The 24262-nt window shown below is 48.6% G+C and overlaps 1 protein-coding gene across 3 annotated transcripts in view; it reads right to left on the reverse strand.

Moving 5' to 3' along the window:
- DUSP22 (dual specificity phosphatase 22) overlaps positions 1 to 24262 on the reverse strand; it is a 55805-nt gene that overhangs the window by 24088 nt on the left and 7455 nt on the right. For 2 of the 3 annotated variants that reach the window (XM_077886434.1, XM_077886437.1), the window contains exons 2-3: positions 20177 to 20210; positions 11249 to 11331 (exon numbers count right to left, since the gene is read on the reverse strand). In XM_077886434.1, coding sequence (XP_077742560.1) covers positions 11249 to 11331; positions 20177 to 20210 — 117 coding nt within the window. The remainder of the gene's footprint in view (positions 1 to 11248; positions 11332 to 20176; positions 20211 to 24262) is intronic. The other variant, XM_077886436.1, reaches the window with a different exon arrangement.

Here is a 24262-nt window from a genome sequence, read left to right on the forward strand (position 1 = left end):
AAAAAAAATCCCACTTTCAGTGTCCAGGCTCAAACCATCATCACTTCTGAAGGGGATTGTTATAAGAGCTTCCTAACCGGGTGCTTCATACCCATCACCCTCATTGGTCCTGTTCCCTGGTCAAAACCCTGGAAACACAATCCAAATCTGTCTCCCGACTTGGTCCATAAATCTTTTTTGAGTCCCTGCTTCACAGATAAAGCTGAGGCTCCTCAGCCCGACAAGGAAAAGCCTTCCAGCCTGCTCTGAACCTGCCCCCCCAGTCTGGCCACTGTCTCTGGTTGGACCTTCATGGGCCCCAGAACATGCCTTGCTTTTGCACACCTGATGCCTCTGCACGCCCGGAGCCCTTGCATGTGCCGCCTTCCTACCTGGAATCCCACTCCCCGCTCCAACTGGCTGTGCTCACCATCAGTCCCTGGCCAACCTGTCGCCCCTTTGAGACCACACTGGAGTGTCACCTCCTTGGCAAAGGAGGTCGGGTTGCCTGACCTGGTTGGGTTGGCCATTTTCTCCCGGTGCCCTAGAGACTCTCATCTCTGCTATCTCAAGCCGCGGCCTTGCCCTGTTGTAAGGATTTCTGTGCTTGTCTCTTCTGAACACTGAGCCCCATCTTGCTTCTCTTTGTATTTTATCCCCAATCCTTGCTACAAGGTAAGTAAACATCTGCTGAAGCTGAAGGAATAACTCCTAATTTAGCCAAAAGGAGAACTGAATACGGCCCCACCCTTACCCCACCATGCTGACCACCTTCTCCACTCTATAATCAGCCAACTCCACGCATCTTCTGGGCTCCAGGGCTTATTTCCCCCTTCCTGACCAGCCCGGAAGGGCTGCTCCGCGCTAAGGCATGCCTCCCCCTTGAACCAAACCATACTAGTCCTACAAGCTGCCTAAACACGCCTCTTTATAAAGTCTTCCCCAAATTCCCCAGTCCATGAGGCTGAAGATCTTGTATAGAAGGTCAGAGCTTCGACCCTATGCTCCAGCATTTACGAGCAATTTATGTGGTTGTATCAGTGCACACACTCCAGCGGAAGCACAGGGGGACACCAGGTGCTACGTGCTTTTCCTGAGATGTTGGTTTGGAGATGCTGGTGGATCTTGCCACTGGTGCATTTCCATTGAGGAAAAGGAGGGATGCAAATAAGGCAAGCCCACTTCAGAAACACAGCACTCGGCACACAACGTGCTCAGTACTTGATCGCACAGGGGAGTCAGGGCAAGATGGACGAGAGGCGGCACTCAGGAAATGCTAAAAAAAAAAAAAAAAAAAAAAGGAAAGGTAAAGAAAAGAAAGAAAAAGAGAAATTGGGACTTGACTTAGAGAAAAGTTTAGCAGGAATGTTTTGTAGAAGTGTTCAGTTCTGTGGAGATGCTGGTCCGTAAGCATGAGTGCTAAAGAGAAGGTCCGCGTGGGCCTGAGATGCAGGGTGCTCTAGAAGGCCAAGAGACAAGAAAGGTGAACACGAGTATCTTTTATTTAGAGACAAAAGAAGCACTGCTTCCTCTCTAGAATCAATGAAGTACTAGACTATTTCCAGTCCCTTTTGGTCCATTCATGCTGGAATTCTGGGTTTAGAACCCCATTTGCAAGTGAGCTTATCACAGAAGGGTCAGCAGCCAGACGGAGCTATATTATGCACTTGACTGCCCACACACGCAGACCTCAGATACAGCTTGATTCAAGAAAGAGCGATTACTAGACAGTTTTCGATACCTACCATGATCATTTCTATTTGAGTCATTTCTATTTAAGTCTGGGGTTGGCTTCAAACAAATTTACCTCAACATATGAAAGCTGCTGCAAGCCTTTGGTATGGGAGATACCACTGATACTCGGGTGGCATCAAAGAGACTTTCTTAGAGAGGTGAAAACAACTGGGGTTCACTGGAAAATATTGCCAATCTGAAAACCATGGTCAAACGATGATTGATTTTCAAAGGTCCCAGACTTCATTAGCAATAGGATAGTGTGATGCTTTTTGCGATGCCAATAAAACAACTAAGATCGTCCACGTTGGACACGGTGGCTAATCCGAGTAGGAAATCTTGCCCAGTGCCTCAGCTGCATCTCTAAGGAACCTGTGAATCTTAGGAAAGGAAATAAACTTATTTAACTGAAATAATCAAGTGGAAGATAACTGATGCTAAAAATAAAATCTAGACAATTGAAAGGTCCCTCTTGGGCTATCCTCTCCCTTTGGAGATTAAGATAACTCAAATGAATGGTTTACAGCCCCTGATCGTGGACAACATAGATGTAGCACGTCTAACATCAAACACGTGTGTATGAATCCACAGGGAACACTGTTGGCACAGAACCCAGTGTGGCCAAACCTGAACGTCCAAATGCAATGTCCCCATCACTACTACAGACACCCCCCTCCCCCACCCCTGCTGGCCTGCCTTCCATACCTCTCTTCACTCAAAGAGAAATTATGAAAATACTCTATTGTGAAAAATAAATAAAAATAAAGATAAAAGTGAAACTCATCCTTCCTACCCTCTTTTCCCATCCTACTCCACTTTGCCATTGTGGGGAATCTCTATGGTCCCTCCAGCCCCTTCTCTGTGCATTTACATGTGTATGTATGTACCCACAGAAATATATAGAGATATTTAGTTTTACATAAATGGGGTCATATTGTGGATATTATTCTGCTACTTGCCTCTTTTGCTTAACAATTAACTTTTCCCTGTGCTTACATATAAACCTTCCTCTTATTTTTGAGTTGCTGCAGAGTATTTCTTAATATGGATGCATCATAATTGACCACTACCCTTCTGCTGAATGTGTGGGCTGGCTCCAATTTTTTTGCCGTTACACAGAGTTGCAGTGAACATTTTGCCTGTACCTCTGTGGGTATGAGATGAAACATGTGGTTTTCGTCAATTATGTATCTTCCTAGGAGGAGTATGCTGGGGGAGATGCGGCCTATAGCTCCTGTGACTTGAAGATCATGGGCAGGGTGGGCCCCTGGGTCTTGAGAGCTGAGGACCGACATGGGCACAGAGCTGGGGGTGACACTCTGCAAGTCTGCCTGCGTGGCTGCCAAAGGAGGATCCCGGGCAGTGAGGACCTGCCTCCTGAGTCAGAATACAAGCCCCATAACTTGAACGTTCTCTCAGCTTTTCATGACCTCGGTATAAGCTCCTTGAAACTTGATGGGATGAGCATTGGGTGTTATTCTATATGTTGGCAAATTGAACACCAATGAAAAATAAATTTATAAGAAAAAAAAAGAAATCTGAGACAACGCCTCAACGGCTCTGCCTGCACTTCAAGCAGGTGGCAGATCTTTTAACTGATCATTCACTGTCTATGTCTTAGATGTACTTTCCTCCTTGTAGGACCAAGCTTCTAATGCAAACTAAAGGCAGCTGAAGGATCCTTAAGAGATCAGAAAGTCACAGGATAATGATTTAGCAAGAGGTAATTCCGAACTAGAGTCTCCGGGAGCTCCATAAACCAGTACATCTGCATTTGCTAACCCTTCTGACAAGTGAGGAACAGAACAAACAGCGTGTATAAGGGAGGCTGCATTACGGAACCAGATCTTCTGGCTTCACTTGTTACTCATGGCTAATAAATTATCCTTGGCACAGCTCTTCTTTACCACCCTTCAATGAGCCACAAATGACTAAAGACATGATTCCCACTTTGGAATGGAGCTGAAAATGCACGTGGCTCTCAGTTCGTCAGTAAGCACCTGCAGAGGGGCCCCTGGGTGCCAGACCCAGGTTGAGTGCTGGGGGACACCAAAGAAATCCCAAGGTGGCACCTGCCTGCGTGGGCCCGAGGTCAGCTGCGGAGCCTGGATCTGGCAGTCAAGAGCTAGATGTCACCATCAGTGAGTGGTTAAATAGCCACTCAATAGACTGTAGAAGCTGTCCGGATGCTTATAATTCACAACCCAGCTAAGAGTGCAAACTACACATATTATAGAGAAAAGGGAAGAAGCCCTGAGGTTGGAGGGCACTGGGAGTGTCTTTCTCAGAAGGAGAGCTAGGGCCGAGCAGTGAGGAAGGGTAGGGCTTGGGCAGGCCAGAGGGTGGAAGAAGCATAGTTTCTTAAATTTTAAATGCCATTTAACACCTTGGTTCTAGTTTGCTTCACACTTGGGAAACCAGCTGAACTTCTGAGGTAGTGACACGGAGCGGGTCGCCAGACAGACACCGAGCAGGTGACCAAGGCCCATCGAGGATCCCCTCAGCCTCCTAGCTCTGTGGTCCAAGCAGACCGAACACCTCACCCTGGGGAGAGTTTCCTCAAAAATAAGCAGGCAGGGCAGCCCGGGTGGCGAAGCAGTTTAGCGCCGCCTGCAGCCCAGGGCGTGACCCTGGGGTCCCGGGATCAAATCCTGTGTCGGGCTCCCTGCGTGGAGCCTGCTTCTCCCTCTGCCTGGGTCTCTGCCTCTCTCTCTCTCTCTCTCTCTCTCTCTCTCTCTCATAATAAATAAATAAATAAAATATAAAAAAAAGAAAATGGGTTAATCCAAATAACTTCTGGATTGGCTATATCTAAAAAAATAAAAAATAAGCGGACAATGAAGACAGCAGCACAGATAAGTAGATAACCATAAGTACCAGAAACAGAAGACGTGGCCGCCTCTACCTGAAACTAACAAAATTAACTTGTGAGCCTGGACACCTCAAAAAAAGTCTTTAGTGATAAAGGAAATATAAAACAGAACCACCAGGAATAAGTACCTTCTATGAAAACATCTTATTCTTTGGGAAAAAAAAAAAAAACAACTTAAGTGGTTGAAAGTATAAAAGCCACAGCTTAAAATGGAAAGATTACATATCTAAGCTGAACTCAAGCTCGAAAAACCTATCTGGTATTCATACAATACCCTGGTTTGAATATCCACATGTAAACTACTGCCTTTTTTTTTCTATTTAGTCCTAAAATACACATCATTTAAAAATTTAAATTATTTGGAGAATCAGTCCAGCGAAGGAATGAGAATACTTTTCGAAGCGTTTTTGTTGATCGCAAAAAAAAAAAAAAAAATAGTTTTGTTTCCTGCAGGTGCTCTAGTTAAAGACACAGAATGAAAAATGAAACAGACTCTGAAATTTTTACATTAGAAAGACAGAGTTCTGTTTCTTTTTTCAGGGGAAGAGAGAAATCTTTCATTGCTCAATATTACTTCCTCAGCACCTATAAACAATATGGGGTTCCTGATATGAAAAAGCACCGTCTTTGTGACAGGAGTTTTCACCACTCTACAAATCTGGAGCAATCAGGAGGCACTGGAGACTCGGCTCACAAATGAGGAAACACTGCAGCAAAAGCAAGCAACCCCCTCAACCGAGTCCTCAATATAGGAACAGACCACAGGGTTGTTCCCCCCCCCCCCACCGCTTAAATATTTTAAAATATTTTAGTTATACAGGTCTGGTCTTAATTCCTATTTGAAACTAATAAATGTGCCAATCATTTTCCCCCTTGGCCCTGCCTCTTGCTAGCAGGTGATGTGAGCAGGTCCCCAGGTCTGACTATGTTATGAAGGACCCGGGACAACGCTTTCTGCCTTGCTGAGCTCTCGGCTTCTGGAGGCTCAAACGAGACGGGGTGACTGTCGTGGAGACCGGACTCTACCAGAAGGCGTGCCTTGGCACTACCAGCTTCTTCCCAGCCAGAATGCACCAGATTTTCCAAATTCCCAGTTATTTCCCAAAACCCAGGCAAATGCCTGGCCACTGCAAATGCCTCTAGATTCATATGACAGAGGAGGGACCTCGTTCTCTGAGATTCCTCGGCCTCCTAGTCTTGACTCCTAGTACTGAGGGCTTACCCTGAGTCCGAGCTCTTCTTTCGCTGGACTTAATTATTAGTAGTATTTATAAAATATCCACAATATCCATCTTGTCCATACTCTAAGGGCTTCATCAGGGCAAATAATCACTTCTGTTACCTCCAGCGTCTGTCCCAGGGCCTGGCATGTAGCAGGAGTTCAATCAGTCAACCCATCAATCACTCCCTGCCCTCAGAGGGAAGAACTATCTGGACGAGAAACTCAACAAAACGAGAGGGTGACATTCACAGCAAATAAAACGAAACGAAAATTTTGCTAATTAATGGCAATGAAGAATAAAAGTCTGCGCTGGTGACAGCGTAAAACAGGAACTTTCAGTTCCAATAAGGAATAATAAGGCCAATAAGGGCACAGACGGCACAACCCTTTGCAAAGTTCACGCGGCAACATCTACAACAGTACCTGCAGACTCGGACACGTCAGTCACGCGAGGAGAGAACCGAGACCGTAAGGCCCTTTGGAGGAGCCTCTGGCCTGGGAAAGAAGATCCAGGCTCCTACCAAGCTACCCAGACCAACTGTGGAATCATGGGGGGGCCCCTTCCTGTCTCTGAAATTCAGCTTTTTGTCTACACAGTGATAGAATCAAGTGATCCCTGGGACTATGGTCAGATGGGATTTCTACATCAAACACAGAGCGGCCGGCATGGAAGGGAACTCAGAGCTCCTCCGAATCTTAGATGCTAGTTTAGGGCTGACCCAAGTGACTATAAAGGCCCCAAAGTTCCTATTGTTTCTAAGATCTTCATTCCGGAAGACCGACTCCTCCAGATACTCTTCTTGAGAAACAGGAATTAGGGCTTTGGGCCTCCTTCTCTTGGTTGACTACCTTGTCCTATGGTTCAAATGATAAACAAATCTTGTCTCATCCACCAAGGAAGGGCAAAGACCACCTGGCTTCACTAGATGACCAGTAGCGAGGTGAGGCCCCGCCACTCCTAAGGCCTCGGAACACCACCTTTTATTTCTTTCATTTTATTTCTCTCTATCGGGCTGCTCGAAAGGGTATAAAAACCCTGCCAGCAAACACTGTGCTGGGAAAACCTTCTAAAAACTACCCAAATAATAGAACATCAGAGCTAATCTAATTATAATCAACTAAGTCACAAGTTCCTTAAAAGTCCTTCCTAAAGGAAAATCAATGAGTTCATGATAACTAAAGACGTATTCAGGTGGTCATGAGGCATCTCACAGCAACTGTACCTTATGATACTGACCTTGCTCAGGTGTTACAACAGGTCACGAATCATCACAACCACAGAGGATGTAACAGGCATAAAAACTATGCAATCGGGGATCCCTGGGGGGCTCAGCAGTTTAGCACCTGCCTTAGGCCCAGGGCGTGATCCTGGAGACCCAGGATGGAGTAATGTCGGGCTCCCTGCATGGAGCCTGCTTCTCCCTCTGCCTGTGTCCCTGCCCTTCTCTCTCTCTCTGTGTCTCATGAATAATAAATAAATAAATCTTTAAAAAAAAAAAAAAAAACTATGCAATCCCCGAGCTACCAAGGGTGGGTTCTCACAATAACCTATCCTAAGGTAGCCTCATCTGGTAAGAAGATCAGGTTTGGCACCCTTTCCTTGACCACCGCTTCCTTGGCTTTACGAGTTGCATAAGCATCCCTCTGACGGGGTGCTCACCCTGGAAGCTCATCCTGGACAGTAAGGGACAGCAGGCCCCCGTCCCGAGTCCTCCTTGCTCTGAGTGTCCATTACTGTATTCAGCAGAATACAGTCCCATGGGACGTTAATAGGTCCTGTGTTGCATCAGCAGGCACACACGTAAAGTGGTTCCCTATTTAGAAAGAGTCATAAATGTGTGTCTTCAATGCAGAACTTGGGAGCTTTTATTCTATCCATAAATCTGTGAATTTTCCAGAGGAGCCTATGATGTGCTAAATTCCCTAACTTATTTTTTTGCAAAGCATGACATCGCGGGCCTGCTGTTCAACAATCCATCCCTTGACCTAGGGCCTCTGCTCTGGGAACCATATGGTATAATATAATTGCCCTCTCCCATAGTCTCCATCACAATAAGAGCACACCTAATTATTATAAAAGCCTTTGATACTTGATGCTAAGCACCCAGGACTTTTAAACCCGGTCAGATATTTGCTGGAAATGAACCAAAGAAGTACATACAGTGCAGGACCCCGTGTACAGCTACAAGGCAGCGGGGCTTGGAGAAGTCTGCTTGGAATTAGCAGCACTGAAACCCTTCAGTTTTAGACAATCACAACCTCACCACTCGTGGCCTGATCCCAGACTAGTGCTGCCTGGAGTAGGTTAAGGACCTTTCCATAGATGCAATGAAACGCCGGGACACCTGCACCCCGATGTTTATAGCAGCAACGTCCACAATAGCCACACTGTGGAAGGAGCCTCGGTGTCCATCGAAAGATGATGGATAGAGAAGCTGTGGTCTATGTATACAATGGAATATTCCTCAGCCAATAGGAACGACAAATACCCACCATTTGCATTGACGTGGATGGAACTGGAGGGTATTATGCTGAGTGAAGTAAGTCAATCAGAGAAGGACAAACATTATATGGTTCTCAATCATTCAGGGAATATAAAAAATAATGAAAGGGAATAAAGGGGAAAGGAGAAAAAATGGGTGGGAAATATCAGAAAGGGAGACAGAACATGAGAGACTCCTAACTCTGGGAAACGAACTAGGGGTGGTGGAAGGGGAGGAGGGCGGGGGGATGGGGGTGACTGGGTGATGGGCACTGAGGGGGGCACTTGACGGGATGAGCACTGGGTGTTATGCTATATGTTGGCAAATTGAACACCAATAAAAAATAAATTTACATTAAAAAATCAACCTCTAAGGAAATCAAAACAAAACAAAACAAAAAAAAGGACCATTCAATAAACAGCAAATCTTTGAAGATCTCAGAACACGAAGTAGGTCCCGGCATTCTCTTCTCCCATCCTTACCCTTCCACCATTTATTAGGGCCTCTTCTCAGGTTGGGGTTCAGCTTGCCGCAGTGGCTTGGATCTGCACACAACCTTCCCTCTCACCCTCATCCCCGCTCCACTTCCCCCTGGTGATCAGGGCCAGCATCACGGGGGACTGCAGAAGAATAGAATCTATCCCTCAATTCCCTACCAAACCCAAATATTCCCCCGACTCATCTCAGGCTGAGTGAGACCATGACTTCTGGAACTGAATTTTAACCCGAAGACGGAAGAGGGCCTTTATGCACGGGGCCGAGGGCTAAACGCCGTTCCGGAGCCTCTGGGACCCCGGCAAACCTCCTCCATCCCAGTAACTTCATGTGAGCACATGAGATCGAATGATTTTTGGTGTCTGGGTTTTTCCCTCTTGTGCAATCGGAGAGCACTGTTTTACATTTGTTTTTTATGAATTGTTTGCAAATTTAAAAATGAATGAAATAAAAAGGGGCGACAATGACCTCTGTTATGCTATAAAATGATGGTCTGGCTCTTAAAGAGCATGAAATCACAGGAAAGCACTTATTTTCGAGCTGAGGTAATAGCAGCATCCAAAGACTACAACAGGATGTGGCCAAATGTCACCGAAGCGGTCTCTGATGAAGAGGCACAGAACGTCTCTCCTCTTTTCTTTCCAAGGCAGAGTTTGTCTTTGTAGATGGAGACATAAGGGACTAAGGAGGAAAAGTGAGGACGGAAATGCAGTTTCCCCACAGCCGTGAGGCTCTTACGCAAACCTGTCCCTTTCTCCTGGGTTACGGTCCCCACTGTTTCCCTTTCTGTCCCTTTGATTTCCGCACGTGACCCGGACGAGGTTGGACCGTCGCAGACTAGGGCTCCTCTGGGTTCCTAACGGGTCAAGGTCCTGCATGGGGACAGCGGCTCCCTGCAAACGGGCTGGGGCGCTCCCGCCGCGACGTGTCCCATCACATGGAGCCTAAGTGGTGAGGCAGGCCCGGGGGGGGGGGGGGGCGGGGGGGGCGGCTGTGCAATGTATTAAAATAAAGGAAACCTCAGGCCTCATCTTGTGATTTAAAGAGGAAGTCGGTCAGGACCGGCCTGCATTTGACTTCTAGCAGGGCCCGAGCCCGGTCGTGTTTTGGGTGCGAGCTGTCGCTGACGGGCCAGCCACAGGGTGGCCGTTTCCAAGGGACAGTGAACGGCCCTGAACACGCTGTGCTGCCACCCGGGGCCCGAGACCAGCATGCGGGCGCCGGGCACAGCACCTCCGCCCGCCAGGGCCGCAGCCACAGAGGGAGCTGTCCCTTGGACAGCCTCGCAGACCCGGAGACGCGACCCGGCCTTGCTCTCCGCCTGTGGCTCTCTGGTGCCGAGACATGCAGTGGGATCACTTATTATCCCACGGCCTCATTTTTTTTTTTTACACTAACCGAAATCCAGCGGCTCTAATGGCCAAGGAAATTGGATAAATTTAAAATAAAAATATATTACTTGTTCTTGCATAACATGAATTTCAGTGAAAATAGCTTGAACTAGGATTGTTTCCCCAGAATAAGTCCCCCCCCAGCTCCGCCCCCTGAGCTGGAGGACTCATGTGCATCACAGCACACATGTACCATGGCCCGGTGAAGGCCTGGGGCTCTGCCGAGGCCAATGTCCCGGAGCAGAGATCGTCCCCAGCCAACCGCTCCGGCCGCGTCGGCCCGAAACCGAAGAAGAAGCTGCCCTCGTGCCTGGCGCGGGGCGCACAGCCGGCCTGAGAGCCTAGGCCCCGACGGGCGCGCCCGCAGACAGGCTCCTCATCACAAGCCCCGGGAAGTCTCCAGGGACAACTTACCTTCCGTGGTCTTTTGTCTTTAAATGCAATTGGTAGATAATTGAGCTTAAATGGGGAAAAAAAAAATCAGGGAGTGAGCCCCTCGGACTCTCCTGGATTCTGAAACCAGGGACAATACAGAAGGGGATGCGAATGAGCCTTAAAAATCCTTAAAATCTAGAAGTATATATATATTCCCCAAATGAATGAGACCATATAATGTTTGTCCTTCTCCGATTGACTTATAAAAAATTAGTGAGAGGGAATAAAGGGAAAGGAGAAAAAATGAGTGGGAAATATCAGAAAGGGAGACAGACCATGAGAGACCCCTAAATCTGGGAAACGAACTAGGGGTGGTGGAAGGGGAGGAGAGCAGGGGGTGGGGGTGACTGGGTGACAGGCACTGAGGGGGGCACTTGATGGGATGAGCACTGGGTGTTATGCTATATGTTGGCAAATTGAGCACCAATAAAAAATAAATTTATATTAAAAAAATTTTAGAAGTAAGCACAGCGTCAGCTTATTCGCTGGCTTTTAGCCAAGCAGCGGCGCTAGGAGAGCGGTGGGCAAGGGGCTCAGCCGCCGGGGCAGTGGGGCCGCGATGGGGTGCAAGGGCCCAGGGGACACGGGACACGGGGGGGCCCACCGGGACACCAGGCCCCGCTCCGCTGCCCCTTACCTCCAGCAGCGGCCGGGCGCTGTCGTGGACAGACAGGATATGTGTCACCTTATTCTTGCTCAATTGCTCTGCATCTCTGGCATCTGTCACAGAAGAAAGGAGATGACCATTTTATTCTTCTCTGCAAGTTAATGACTTGGAAAGTTCAGCCAGGAAAAAAGTACAAAACGCCTTGTCTATTTCTTTCTAGAAACTCCATAATTGACCATACCCAGAAAAATCCAGGCCTAGGAAATTTAGGACTATTGCTTTAACGAATTTTGCAGATAATTTATTTCGGATTGTCAGATTTTTTTTTTTTTTTTTGATAGAAAGTGGTCACCGGAAACTTGAAATGTTATTTAGATCGATAAACATCATGATCATTGTTGTTGCTGTTTATTCTTTTTTTAAAGATTTTATTTATTTGAGAGAGAGAGAGAGAGTGAGAGAAAGAGAGAGCACGACTGGGGTGGAGAGGGACAGGGAGAGTGACACAGACATTTAGTCTTTTATTGGAAACATTAACTATAAGGTTGTTTGACATATATTAATATTTAAAAATTACCTCTTAGTGATCAATAATCTAAGTTAAAATCAAATACAAAAGACCCACTTACTATATAAGACATAGGAACCTGCCAGGGATGACTTTACCCTAATGTCAAAGGCAGGGATGGATTTAAATGCAGATTAGAGGGGCGTCTCGGGGGCTCAGCAGTTGAGCATCTGCCCCCGGCTCAGGGCGTGACCCCGGGGTCCTGGGATCGAGTCCCGCATCGGGCTTCCTGCATGGAGCCTGCTTCTCCCTCTGCCTGTGTCTTTGCTTCTCTCTGTGTCAATCAGGAATAAATAAAATCTTTAAAAAAAAATACAGATTAGACGGTGGCTTATAACACCTACAATTCACTTCAGGGCTAAACTAAAAAATGGAACATTTTCTGGAAATTCCAAACAGAATGAATTATTAGATTATCTGCATATGAAACTAAGGAGACACCAAGGCTTACATCCCCTTCTAATGCTCCTATTGATGCTGCAGAAGAAAGACTCAATGAATTTCCTCAAGTTGAAACCTTTCTGCTAATTTACCAAACAAGGTCCAGCCAGAAACAGCTCCCCCACGCCCATGTCCTGACCCAGGAGGAACTTTTTTAAATGATAGAGGGTAAAATGGACTGAGTCAAATATTTATTTGTAGAAACATAATAAAGACAAACACACATACAGGGGGAAAACCGCTATAAGGAATTAGCTCCAACAGTGACAATCTTGACAAGATGGAATTGCAAGTGTTTTAAAATTTTTTTAATAGCTTTTCTGGTATATTCAACACAAGAGGTTCTTTCAGTTTAACACACCTATGAACTAAGTGGGAGCTCCACCTTAGGTCAGGGTCTATGGCAAGGCTGAAGAATCTGCAGGCTTTTTTTTAAAGATAGATAGATGATAGATAGATAGATAGATAATTGATAGATGGATGGATAGATAGATAGATAGATAGATAGATAGATAGATAATTGATAGATGGATGGATAGATTGATTCATTGGGGTGGGGGAGGGGCAGAGGAAGAAAAGCAGGCTCTCCTCTGAGCACAGAGCCTGAGGATGCTGGGCTGGATCTCGTGACCCTAAGAGGAATCTGCAGCTTTGAGAAGCCTTGATGATCATGTAGAGACTGAAAAACTTTCCCAAACATTCTGCAATAAACATGTACCATTTAAAGTCAGAAAAAAATATTTTTAATTTATTTATTCATGAGAGACACACAGAGAGGGGCAGAGACCCTGGCAGAGGGAGAAGCAGGCTCCATGCAGGGAGCCCGACGTGGGACTCGATCCCGGGACCCTGGGGTCACGCCCTGAGCCGAAGGCAGATGCTCAACCGCTGAGCCCCCCAGGTGCCCCAGAAAAAAATCTTTAAGAGTGATATTAAAGTGTTGTTTTAAGGCTTTCTTCATGGCTCCAACCATCTCAAGCTTCCAACTCGGAGGCGCACAGCAGCCATTTCGTCCTATATACGGAGACTCAGCCTGAACACCGCCCCCCACCCTGTCCCACAACTATCCTAAGTTTTGGCATCACTAAGTTTGACTTGAACAGGAACTGGAATCACTTAGGATCCCACTGGCAGCAGCTTCCACTTCTCACCGAAAGACAACGTGCCCCGGTGCCACCAGCATCTGTGTTCTAGCCAAGTGGAGAAGCAGGACCGAGCTAGAGCCTTCGCCGCCGCAGGAGAACCCGGAGGCAGGTGGGGCAGCGGAGCACCGAAGCGGCCTCCTGACTGTCTGTCTTCTGGATTCTGAGCCTGCCACAGACTTGAATTTCAAAGATTTGTTCAAATATACTTTTTCGGGCAGCCCGGGGGGCTCGGAGTTTTAGCGCCTGCCTTCGGCCCAGGGCGGGATCCTGGAGTCCAGCATCGGCCTCCCTGCATGGAGCCTGCTTCTCCCTCTGCCTGTGTCTCTGCCTCTGTCTGTGTGTGTGTGTCTCTCATAAATAAATACATAAAATCTTTTAAATAAATAAATATACTTTTTCCTTTTTTATCAACAGTTTTCTTGAGATGAATTATGTACCATAAATTCACTCTTTTAAAGGGTATGATCCAATGGTCTTTAGTATCTTCAAAGCTGTTTAGCCATCACTGAGATCTAACACATTTCGTCACCTCATAAATCCACTTTCATAACACAGATTAAAATAAACAGAAAAAGTAGCTTGGTAAGAAAAGTATACATTTTTGAATACAGAAGAGCACCCGACGTCACAAATGAGACCACAGACTGTAGGGCTCCAAAGGAAGCAGAACTCTTGGACTCTGTCCCCCTCTCTAGCTTATCTTATCATAGTGCTGTTTCTACTGATGCCCTACTCGGGGATTACCCTACCCCGTAAGCCCCATAAGCGCAGGCTCTATTTATTAGGGAGGACGTAACGCGCTTAATCAACATTTCTGGATGATGGTATTGGACCTCTTCTTCTTTCGGACGACAAGTTATTGGTGGTTCTGGATGACCACCTACAACCACGGGCACCGCGTAACCAGCCATGAACACGGCTGTAGGACCCGACCACGGGGTGAGCAGCGTCCTCACATGCACCGGGCGAGCCTGCAGGGCTCACACCAGCTCTCCTTGGGCACAAAATCAAAGGACGGAACTTAGTCCTTTACTGCTCCAACCCCGGGCTGCCGCTGGCAGCCCGGCCTCCCCTGGGAACCCACTGGAAACGCAGACGTCCCGGCCCACGACGTGATCAGAGCCCACATCTGCAGAAGAACCGCAGGAGGCAGTGTGCGCGGTTCACGGGAGCCCTGCAGGGCCTCCAGGGAAGGAGCTACTAGCGGGTGCCAGTGGTGTCCCTTCCGCACCACGCCACTTTAATGCCATTTCTAAGCCAGAAAACAACCCATCACCACTTGGGACATCATTAGTGCAACAGGATTAATAAAACCAACGGGAAGATTACAAGTTAGAATTCACGCGGAAAAAAACCTAGAAGAATATAGGCTGGCCGTGGTTATCTCAGGGTGTGGAGTTTTGGGCAAGTTTTCGCTCTATTTAATATATTTCTATCACATTCGAAGTTTTAAAATTTTAATTTTCACTGATGAGCCTGAATTACTTTTATCACCAGGAAAAGAAAAATTTTAAGAACAACTCTTCATAAAATTCAACATAAATTACATTAGTAAGTGAAACAGTCAGCCCTTCGTGGGTAAAGCAGCTAACCACAGTCTTTTCCTCTTTCTGCCACTATCTCCCCCGGCCCCTGGACTCCTGCCCACTCCTGCTGCCTCACGTGGCCTCCAGGAGAAGCAAATGTCATTTTTACACAGCGGGAGCACTGAAATAGAAACACCTACTTGACCCCTCTCCCTTGCTGTTGCACGTTCCCTCGGCGGAGACCCCATCCACCACTGCTAAGACTTCGCTAAGGGAGCAAGTGGATTCCTGGAAGATACTGTCTTCCCATGGCAAAGTGGCAGCCACGTGCTTCCTCAGGAAGGGGAATTGGTGCTGTTGATCTTGTGTTGATACAGAAGACGTGCAGGGGTAACCAGTCCTTGGATGGGGAAAAAGTTAGAGTGGCCACGGGAAATACGCAGCCCAGCAAAGTCAAGTAGGATTCTAAATAAAATCATCAAAAATGGAATATTCCTCAGCCATTAGAAATGACAAATACCCATCATTTGCTTCGACGTGGATGGAACTGGAGGGTATGATGCTGAGTGAAATAAGTCAATCAGAGAAGGACAAACATTATATGGTCTCATTCATTTGGGGAATATAAATAATAGTGAAAAGGAATAAAGGGGAAAGGAGAAAAAATAAGTGGGAAATATCAGAAAGGGAGATGGAACATGAGAGACTCCTAACTCTGGGAAAGGAACTAGGGGTGGTGGAAGGGGAGGAGGGCGGGGGGTGGGGATGACTGGGTGACGGGCACTGAAGGGGGCACTTGATGGGGTGAGCACTGGGTGTTCTATATGTTGGCAAATTGAACACCAATAAAAAATAAATTTATTATTTAAAAAAATCATCAAAAAAAAATATCAGATGAAGTACCGGAGAATAATACCATCAATGCAAGCACTCTAGAAAAACAGATATTTGGCAGGAAAGAACTTCTTTGGGGATACCTTCCCAATCCTCAGAGCATCTGCTACACTGACCTGTGGACTCAACGGCGTGGCCATACAGGGTGAGAGAAGGAGGAAAGGGGGCGAAGAAGAAGGTCTCTGTTAAGGTGATAAATCCCAGAGTCATACGTTATCATACGCTGCAATAGCTGCCAGGGTCGTAAATCAGCTGTTAGCGTGTTCGACCTTTAAGTGGGCACATTTTCAGCCTGGGCAGTTCCTACTTACTTCCTTCTTCACCAAACGTGGGCTCTGACATTTACTGGTGTCGACCTTGGGCAAGCTCTTTGGTGCCTTACTTTTCTCATCCTTGATGTGGGGAAATGGTAAGAGAGCCACCTCAGAGGTCTGCTGGGAATGCTACATGATATAAAACGCTTACGCCAGTGCTAGGCCCACATGGAGCAAATATTATTGTCGCCAACATTATTAGTATTATCACCGGGACCAGATGAAGTCTCAAGGCCGCGGTGTGGGCGTCAGTCTCCATCACCTCTGAATGTTTCCAAATACTCGCTTACTTCAAAGATGCCTGACTTCAGCTCTTGTTTCCACCACCTGGTGCTCATCACTATTCATCACGAAGCTCCCTCAGGCTAAGCCAACAGCAGAGCACCAAAGATTAGTGTTGAGGCTAACACCAGGTCAGCCTTATCTGAACAACTGGGGGACCACCACTGGGAAGCACGGCCATTGTCACTGGCAGACAGAGCAAGAGCTCTGAGATCTCAGACACGTCTCTGTGGACATCACCAGTACACATGCGGGCTGTGAGCTCGTTTCCCACATTTCTAGAATTTGTGGGCACCATCAAACAATGAGGGCTTCTCCTGTTTTGGGACCTGCCAACTTGTGAGGCAGCAGATAACCACCCCCCTGGTTGCAGGGCAGGTCCTGCTCTTTAAGACTCCACTCCCATCGCCTTAGCTTGCAGCCAGGATGGGGCGGGGGTGGGGGCGATGGGGTCTCATCAAAGACCAGGCTGCAGAACCCAAGTTCCTTCATGGGTTTTTCTCTAGGTGGAAAGGACCAGATGTTGGAAAATGGTTTGTGATTCACTGCAAGTTTAAATTAAAAGAAGAAGAAGAAAAGAAGAAGAAGGAGAAGGAGAAGGAGAAGGAAGGAGGAAAGAAGAAGAAGAAGAAGAAGAAGAAGAAGAAGAAGAAGAAGAAGAAGAAGAAGAAGAAGAAGAAGAAGAAGAAGAAGAAAAAGAAGAAAAAGAAGAAGAAAAGAAGAAGAAGAAGAAGAAGAAGAAGAAGAAGAAGAAGAAGAAGAAGAAGAAGAAGAAGCTGCAGAGTGACATGTGGGATCCCCACTGGAAGGAAAGAAGGAAGGAAAGGAGGGAAGGAGGGAGGGAGGGAGGCAGGCAAAGAACAGGGGAGCGGGGAGGGGAGGAAGGAGACACTCGATGACTGGACTGAGCCCCGAGCCCCTGGAACCAAGGCCGGGGTGGCAGGGCCAATCCACAGTGCACAAAAATGAGGATCTCTCAGAAAGTTAAAACATTTTTTTCCCCATTAATTTTTCTTTTTACATTTTTCCACTGGTGGTCGTGTCGCGGTAGGCATGGATTATCTTTCATTTAAAAAGAACAGAAAGCGGCTAAATGCGACATCAAGCTGAAGCACACGTGACAGCTGGGTTCAGTGTCCGGAGCAGCCGTGGTCCCTTCACCCCGGCCCCGGCACCTGCTAGCCGAGGCGACCAGCGCCCACTGCCTGTCTGGCCAGCGTGGGGCCATATGAGCACCTGCTTCCTCCCGCCACCGCCTGAAGTAGGCTGTGCCCCCCTCCCCCGCGCAGACAGAGAGGGGCAGGAGGGCCTGACACCCGCCACCGGCCACGTCCAGACACCGAATGGCGCTCTGGCCGCACTGCCTGGCCCACCCTCTCCAGGGCCCCTCGCGTGTCCAGGCCGTGAAGCGTGTCCGGGGCCACACCGGCTCCGCAGCAGCGGGGAGCAACCGGATTCCAGGGCAGACCTCCTTCCAGATTCCCTTCGGGGCAGAACCGGCTCCCCCATCCCATTCCTGCTCCTCCTCACTCGGAGCCCCTGAGCACCCCAGCGTGGACCCACGACACTCCCGGCACATGGAACAAGCTTCTGGAATGAGCGAGTGAATTCGCAGGCAGTGCGCAGAGAGCACGGCCTCCTTCCAGCTTCTCGTCCGTCTGCTGCACCTCCATGCCTTTGCTTCGGGTAAGCCTTCCATCTCGTGCTTAATAAATGTCTCGTGAATTAATGAGTGAGTAAAATATGCCACATACGAGGTCAGAATAACTGGAGTCGGCGAAGAAGCATCAACCGCCTGAGCAAGGAGCGGTACAGGGTGGAGAACTCGAGTGGGCCAAACCCACAGCAAGAATCCAGAAGCCGCGAGGGGTTCCCAAGCCATGGAATACTTAGGAAACAGGCACAGATTGTAGTACAAAGAGTCTTAAAATGTGCCTTAAAATTGCGCACCCATGGGATCCCTGGGTGGCTCAGCGGTTTGGCGCCTGCCTTCGGCCCAGGGCGAGATCCTGCAGTCCCGGGATCGAGTCCCACATCGGGCTCCCGGCATGGAGCCTGCTTCTCCCTCTGCCTGTGTCTCTCCCTCTCCCTCTTTCTCTGTGTCTACCGCGAATAAATAAATAAAATCTTTTTAAAAAAAAATTGTGCACCCATGACCTTCTAGAAGAAAGTAACCCGCTATGAATAAGGATAAAACTTTCATAAACTGTTGGCCGAAGTACTGAGGTGGGTGGACATTCATTACAAGCTTTAATTTGTAAACACTTCCACGTAGCAATTCCACTTCTAGAAATGTACCCCGAAGTCTGTTCTCAAGCCCAAAGACACCCCCCGTCTTCATGAAAGCAGTTAACTCCCTAAGTAACCCCAAAAGGCGGTTGCTCCCCACTGCATCCCAGTACTACAACTAACCCACCGCAAAGCACTCGCTGCTTTTTCAGAACTACAAGGCTTACTAATTTAGGAACTCCTGTACTATTTTTAAAATGTTCTAGTAGCAATTAGCAGCTGTCAGCTCCCTGGGCTCAGCTCTCTCTGAGGCCAGTAAACAGCACTAGGAGCCCAACGGGGCGGTGGGAAGACCAGAGGAGGAAACAAACATTATGTAGAGAAATAGAAAAGATCAGCAGGGTGCGTCTTCTCATTCAATGCGGTTTCTCCCGAAGCATTTTTTGTTGATCAGCGTGTACAGAACCTAAAATCTTCTGGGCTGTTCCTATGTATGTTTTATTAGTTCCTCATGTGCTATTTTAGTACAGTTTAGTCTACAAAGGTGTCCCTTTTCTGAGGGTTTTAATGAGTAAACATAGCATGCTACATAGTATTTATTTTTTTTTTTTTTACCAGTTCAGAATTATTTTGGGTGGAGAAAACCTGATACAGATTCACAGGGAAACAGACACGCAGTGGTGGGACCTCACAGTTAAGTGATCGGTAGATGCGGTCACCGTCTGACTACAAGACATAGGTGGTCTTTCATGCGTATTTTAGTAGCTATCTCAATGGTTAGTTTCGTATGACATTAAAGTAATCGAAAATACATTAGAAAAAAAAAGAGATTGTTTGTATAGACGATTGGAACCTGAACTCAAATTTAGGGGCAACCTGAAAACAGACGGGAATGTGTTCTCACTTGTTCTAGCCAGAGGACTCCAGATGCCTACGAGGAGTCTGGCTCTCTGCAGCAGACAGCCTTGTTTCGGCAAGTTCCCCAGGTCTTCTCCGCCCTCTCAAGGATACACATCTCCAGGGGTTGAGGGGTTGGGCATGGGCACAAGTCCGAGGGCCCCACAGGGCGCCTGGACCAAAGCGGTGGCCTTGTCCAGATCAGACTCTACGCTCTGAGCCAATCCCTTGGCCCAATCATGCTTGACTCCGCCTCTGGTGGGAGCAGCCCACAGCGTACATCGACAGACGGAAGGAGAAACCTCACACGCCCGGACAGCCAGCCCTGAGGAGGCAGATCCTGGCCCGCCCTGCCATCCCAACCCACAGGCCGGTCGGTGAAACAGCCGCGCCCTAAGGACCCCGCCGCATGCAGGACTCCCCTCGTCGAGGCCGCTGAGAGCCAAACTGAGACCAGAAAGTGGAGGGGGTTCCAGGGCCCCGGGGGGCGGGGGTGGTAGTTAGTGCTCAACGGGGACAGAGCTTCAGTTTGGGAGGATGAGGAGCTCTGGAGGCGGGGGCTGCGCCGCGGCGTGCACACACCTGGGTACGGCTACGGGCGGTATGAATGGGACATTGCACATCACGCGTGTTTTACCCCCAAACGAGGAAAGGGAACTCACCTTTGAAGTTGCCGATGTAAAGGCCCGGCAGGATCTGCGGGGAGACAGAGCACACGTGAGTGTCGCAGCCCCGACTGCGGGGGCCCCCACCGCCCCCCACCCCAGCCAGCCCAGGACCCAGCATCCGCTCCCCCGTGGGAGCCCCGACCCTGAGGACCAGGACCGGCCAGCGTCCCTCACGGACCCCTCGTGCTCCCTGTCATTCAGAGTCCAGTGCCACCCCAGGGTCAGGCCTCCGTCCCTCCCGGCCACCCGTCCCCTCCACCCCTGCTCTGCTCCGCCTATCCTCCAGCTCCAGCAAAGCTCGCCGTGCTGGGGTCCCCGCGTCCCGCAGCTGAGGTCCCGCTGCCCTGGCCCCCGGGCCCTAGCTCTGGCCCACACTCTGGAGACGCCCCGTCCCGAGCCCAGAGCCTGGGGCAGGCCCTGGTCTCAGCACCCAACGTCCTGGGTAGCCCAGCAGTGCTATGTCACGGGGGCAGCTAGGTACGGGGGGTGTCTCCCCTGCCAGACCAGGGAGCTCTGGACAGCACAGCAGTCGCAACCTGTCCCTGGATGCTGTGCACGTGGCTCCGGCCCAGGGCTCCCCGACTACTGCGCAGAGGGGTTGCTGAGTGCAGGGTGAGCTGGCCAAAGGCGCAAGTCAGTAAGAACAGACACTCGCCCCAGAGCGTCCGGTTCTCCTAAGGCACAGGTTCTCAGACGAGACAACCCAGTAGAGAGTGGGGCTCCGACCCCGACACAGCTGAGAATCCAGGGACAACCTTCGACTCCCGAAAACCTCAACTACTAGTAGCCTCCTGTTGATTGGGAGCCTGCCCCATAGCCTATTCGCACACGCCCTGCATGTTACTCGTGTTACACACCGTACTCTTACAATAAAGGGAGCTGAAGGAAGGGACGTGTCATTAAGAAAATATTAAGGAAGAGGAAATACATGTAGAAAAGTCCTCGGGTGAGTGGACCCGGTAGCTCACACCCGTGTCGTTCAAGGATCGGCTGTAGTCCAGGACACCAGGCAAGACCCGGGAGTGAGCAGGGCTGGGGGTGCGTGATCATCCTGACTCCCTGAGTACTCAGAGGGGAGAAGTGAGTTTGGAGGGTGCCCTGTGGGGCGGAGTCACATCCATGACCGAAGTCAGAGCACCGAGGCAGGCCAGGTCAGCTCTGGACCTCGGAACATGTGAGACCGTATCTCAGAGGAAAACACTAGTGTCCACTGCCAAGGACTAGAACATTTGACGGGTCTTTCTCAAAACACAATCAGTCTTTGGGATTCTCCCGGGAGGAAGGGTGGAGTGAACACTACATTGTTCCTGTTTTAAAACATGAGAACAATGCAAGTGCATCTTGGATGCGGATCAAACTGATGTTCTCTGGCAGCTCTTGGCTGCGGAGAGCTCCTTCGTGTGCAAGCTCCCATTCTCCAGGGTCTCTCTACCCTTATTAGGAGGCGCCGTTAGATACTAAGGGGCATCGTCACCACAAGGCCCTCTCGGCTGACAGTAAGAGACTTCCTCTTTGACCAAGAGCCTTCCTCTTGACCAGGCTTCATCCTTGGCCTGCACGTTAGCAAAGAATCCTGCTAAGTCAGTTTATCAAGAATCCTCCCACTCTTGATACCCAATCAAGCTCATCTTCCTCCACCCTTGATACCTAATCAAGTTTTCAGTCATTTCCCATCCTCCCCTTCCCTTGCTTGTTGGCTATGAATCCCCGCTTGCTCCTGTTTACTGAGAGCTGAGTTCTCTCACTTGCAGTAGTATCTCCCCTGCTGCAATAGCTTCAAATAAAATATTCCTTGCCATGTTTAGCGAACGTCAGAATAATTTTTCTTTTATGACATTGACCACAGATGGCTACAGATTCATACAACCGACAGCTATGATGCACCACAACATGAGCATGTGTATTTGCCCAAATCACAGAAAGTATAACAGCAGGTGAATGGTTTACTGATTTCTATCACACATGGGCATCATGCTGGGCACTCAGGATACAGATGAGATGTGACGGACAGAGACCAGGGAGGAGGGATAGAGGGGGATGCCAAAGGCCTACTTCCCTTGTGGAGCTTCTTGCCTAGGGAAGGAGGAGGTTACTTGACCACTCTGGGGTCCCCAAGGATTTGCAGGAGGCAGTGACACTTAAGGGACCTGAAGTTCAGGAGCAGTGGGCTAGGAGAGAGGAAAGGACAGGCAGGGGAGCTGTGGAAACCACCAGTGCAGAGAAAGAAGATCAATCTCTACCAGAAGAGAGCGTGAGGGAGGCAGAGACACAGCACGGAAGAACAGGGAGCGGTGGTCCGGGCTGTGGACCAGGCTGCATGCAGCAAACACAGGCAGCCAGGAAAGGCTGTCAGCGTCTAAACTGAGTGCCGGGATCCCTGGGTGGTGCAGCGGTTTAGTGCCTGCCTTTGGCTCAGGGCGCGATCCTGGAGACCTGGGATCGAATTCCACGTCGGGCTCCCGGTGCATGGAGCCTGCTTCTCCCTCTGCCTGTGTCTCTGCCTCTCTCTCTCTCTCTGTGTGACTATCATAAATAAAAAAAAAATAAAAAAATAAAAAATAAAAAAAAAGTTGAACAGAAAGTGAAAACAAATAAAGCTACTTTATTTAAATAAATAAATAAATAAATAAATAAATAAATAAACTGAGTGCCACTGAGATGATTAAGATGTGTGGGGCCATGAGAAAGATATTTTCATATATTTTTATTTAGTATATCTCAGAAATAGAGGAAGGGTAAAGTTGAGTATGCAGCCAAGGCCTTCTCATCTCTCCCACGGCACCTCCTCTCCCTTCCCTCGTGCCTCTCTCTGCCCAGTGGGTTGCAAAGTCCTAGCACAGTCCTGGCGCCTTGGCCCACAGTCACCACCCCAGGTCAGAAAGCCTCGGTTGATGTATGGGCCAGAGCAAAATCCATTGAACTTCTCTGTCCCATCAAATTAGTTTCATAATGTCATATTCTCACTGGGTTATTTTCCAGATAATGTTGAGGAGCAAACCCTTTCCCAAGAAGATGAAAGCCAAAACTGAAGTTCAACTAGAAATTTCAAGCTGGCTTCCACAGGATGGCTCCAACTTACCTGAAAGATTTCTCCATTTCTCTCCAATCTGCAGGCCAAGCCAAGTGACCCCATTGCCCAATACCCCCTACTGGTCCTCCATGGCAATATCACATTTCTTTGCTCTCAATATTCTCTTTAAATAGACAAGTGATCCCCACTGTTTGAAGTCCCCCATCCTCCCTGGCTATACTAAAAAATTATAAACCCCGTAATAGACAATTATTTCATTGGTTTCCTAGCCTCTGAAGCCCTTTCCTATATTTGAGGAATTTCCCCTTACTTTAGAGTCTTAGTGGGAAGCAGACCCAGCTCTCACTACAGAAGACTGCTTGCATTGGCCTTCGCTGCGGTGAAATGGAAATGTGGCCTAAGTGCAGCAGGTCTCCACAGCTGCCCTAGACCAGAATCCAGAGATAACCCACGGTATTTTCTCCCTCAACAGGGGCAGGGCTGGGCACACATCCAGAACTCAACAATAACAGCAGCAGTATCTTGGGGAAGCCCCAGAAACACTCTTACCAGATCATTTCTAGGATCTGTTTCTGGCAGGGTAGCCCTAACCTGGTTCTCCGGCCTTCCTGCCATCCTACCTACTGTACCCAAAGCAGCTGCCTTTGGGTTTTGTTGCTTACAACCACTGACCCTGATGTAGGCCTTTTAACCCAGAAAAAAATGCATGAATGCAAATAAGCTGGACAGACAGACCTTCGGGCAAGTCAGAGACCAGCAGAGTCCTTCCCACCTTGTAAGCAGCAGCCCCGCTGGCACTCCCAGAACCAGTTAGAGATCCCTCCAGCAGGAGACTCCTCCTTCCCCTGGACCCTACCCCCACTTCATTAAGCACTTACTTCTACTCCTCAATAGCTCCCCAATTTGTTTGCTCCCCTTGAAACTTTTGTGCAGTATCTTTGTTCAGCTTCTTAGCGCCTCCCCTCTGACTTGCTGTAACAGCCTCCTAAAGATCTCCCTATCTTCAGACCCGTCCCTCCAAAGGAATCCTCAACATGCCTCCAAGTGCA

Source organism: Canis aureus, chromosome 37, assembly GCF_053574225.1.
Source record: "Canis aureus isolate CA01 chromosome 37, VMU_Caureus_v.1.0, whole genome shotgun sequence".
NCBI classification, from domain to species: Eukaryota; Metazoa; Chordata; class Mammalia; order Carnivora; family Canidae; genus Canis; species Canis aureus.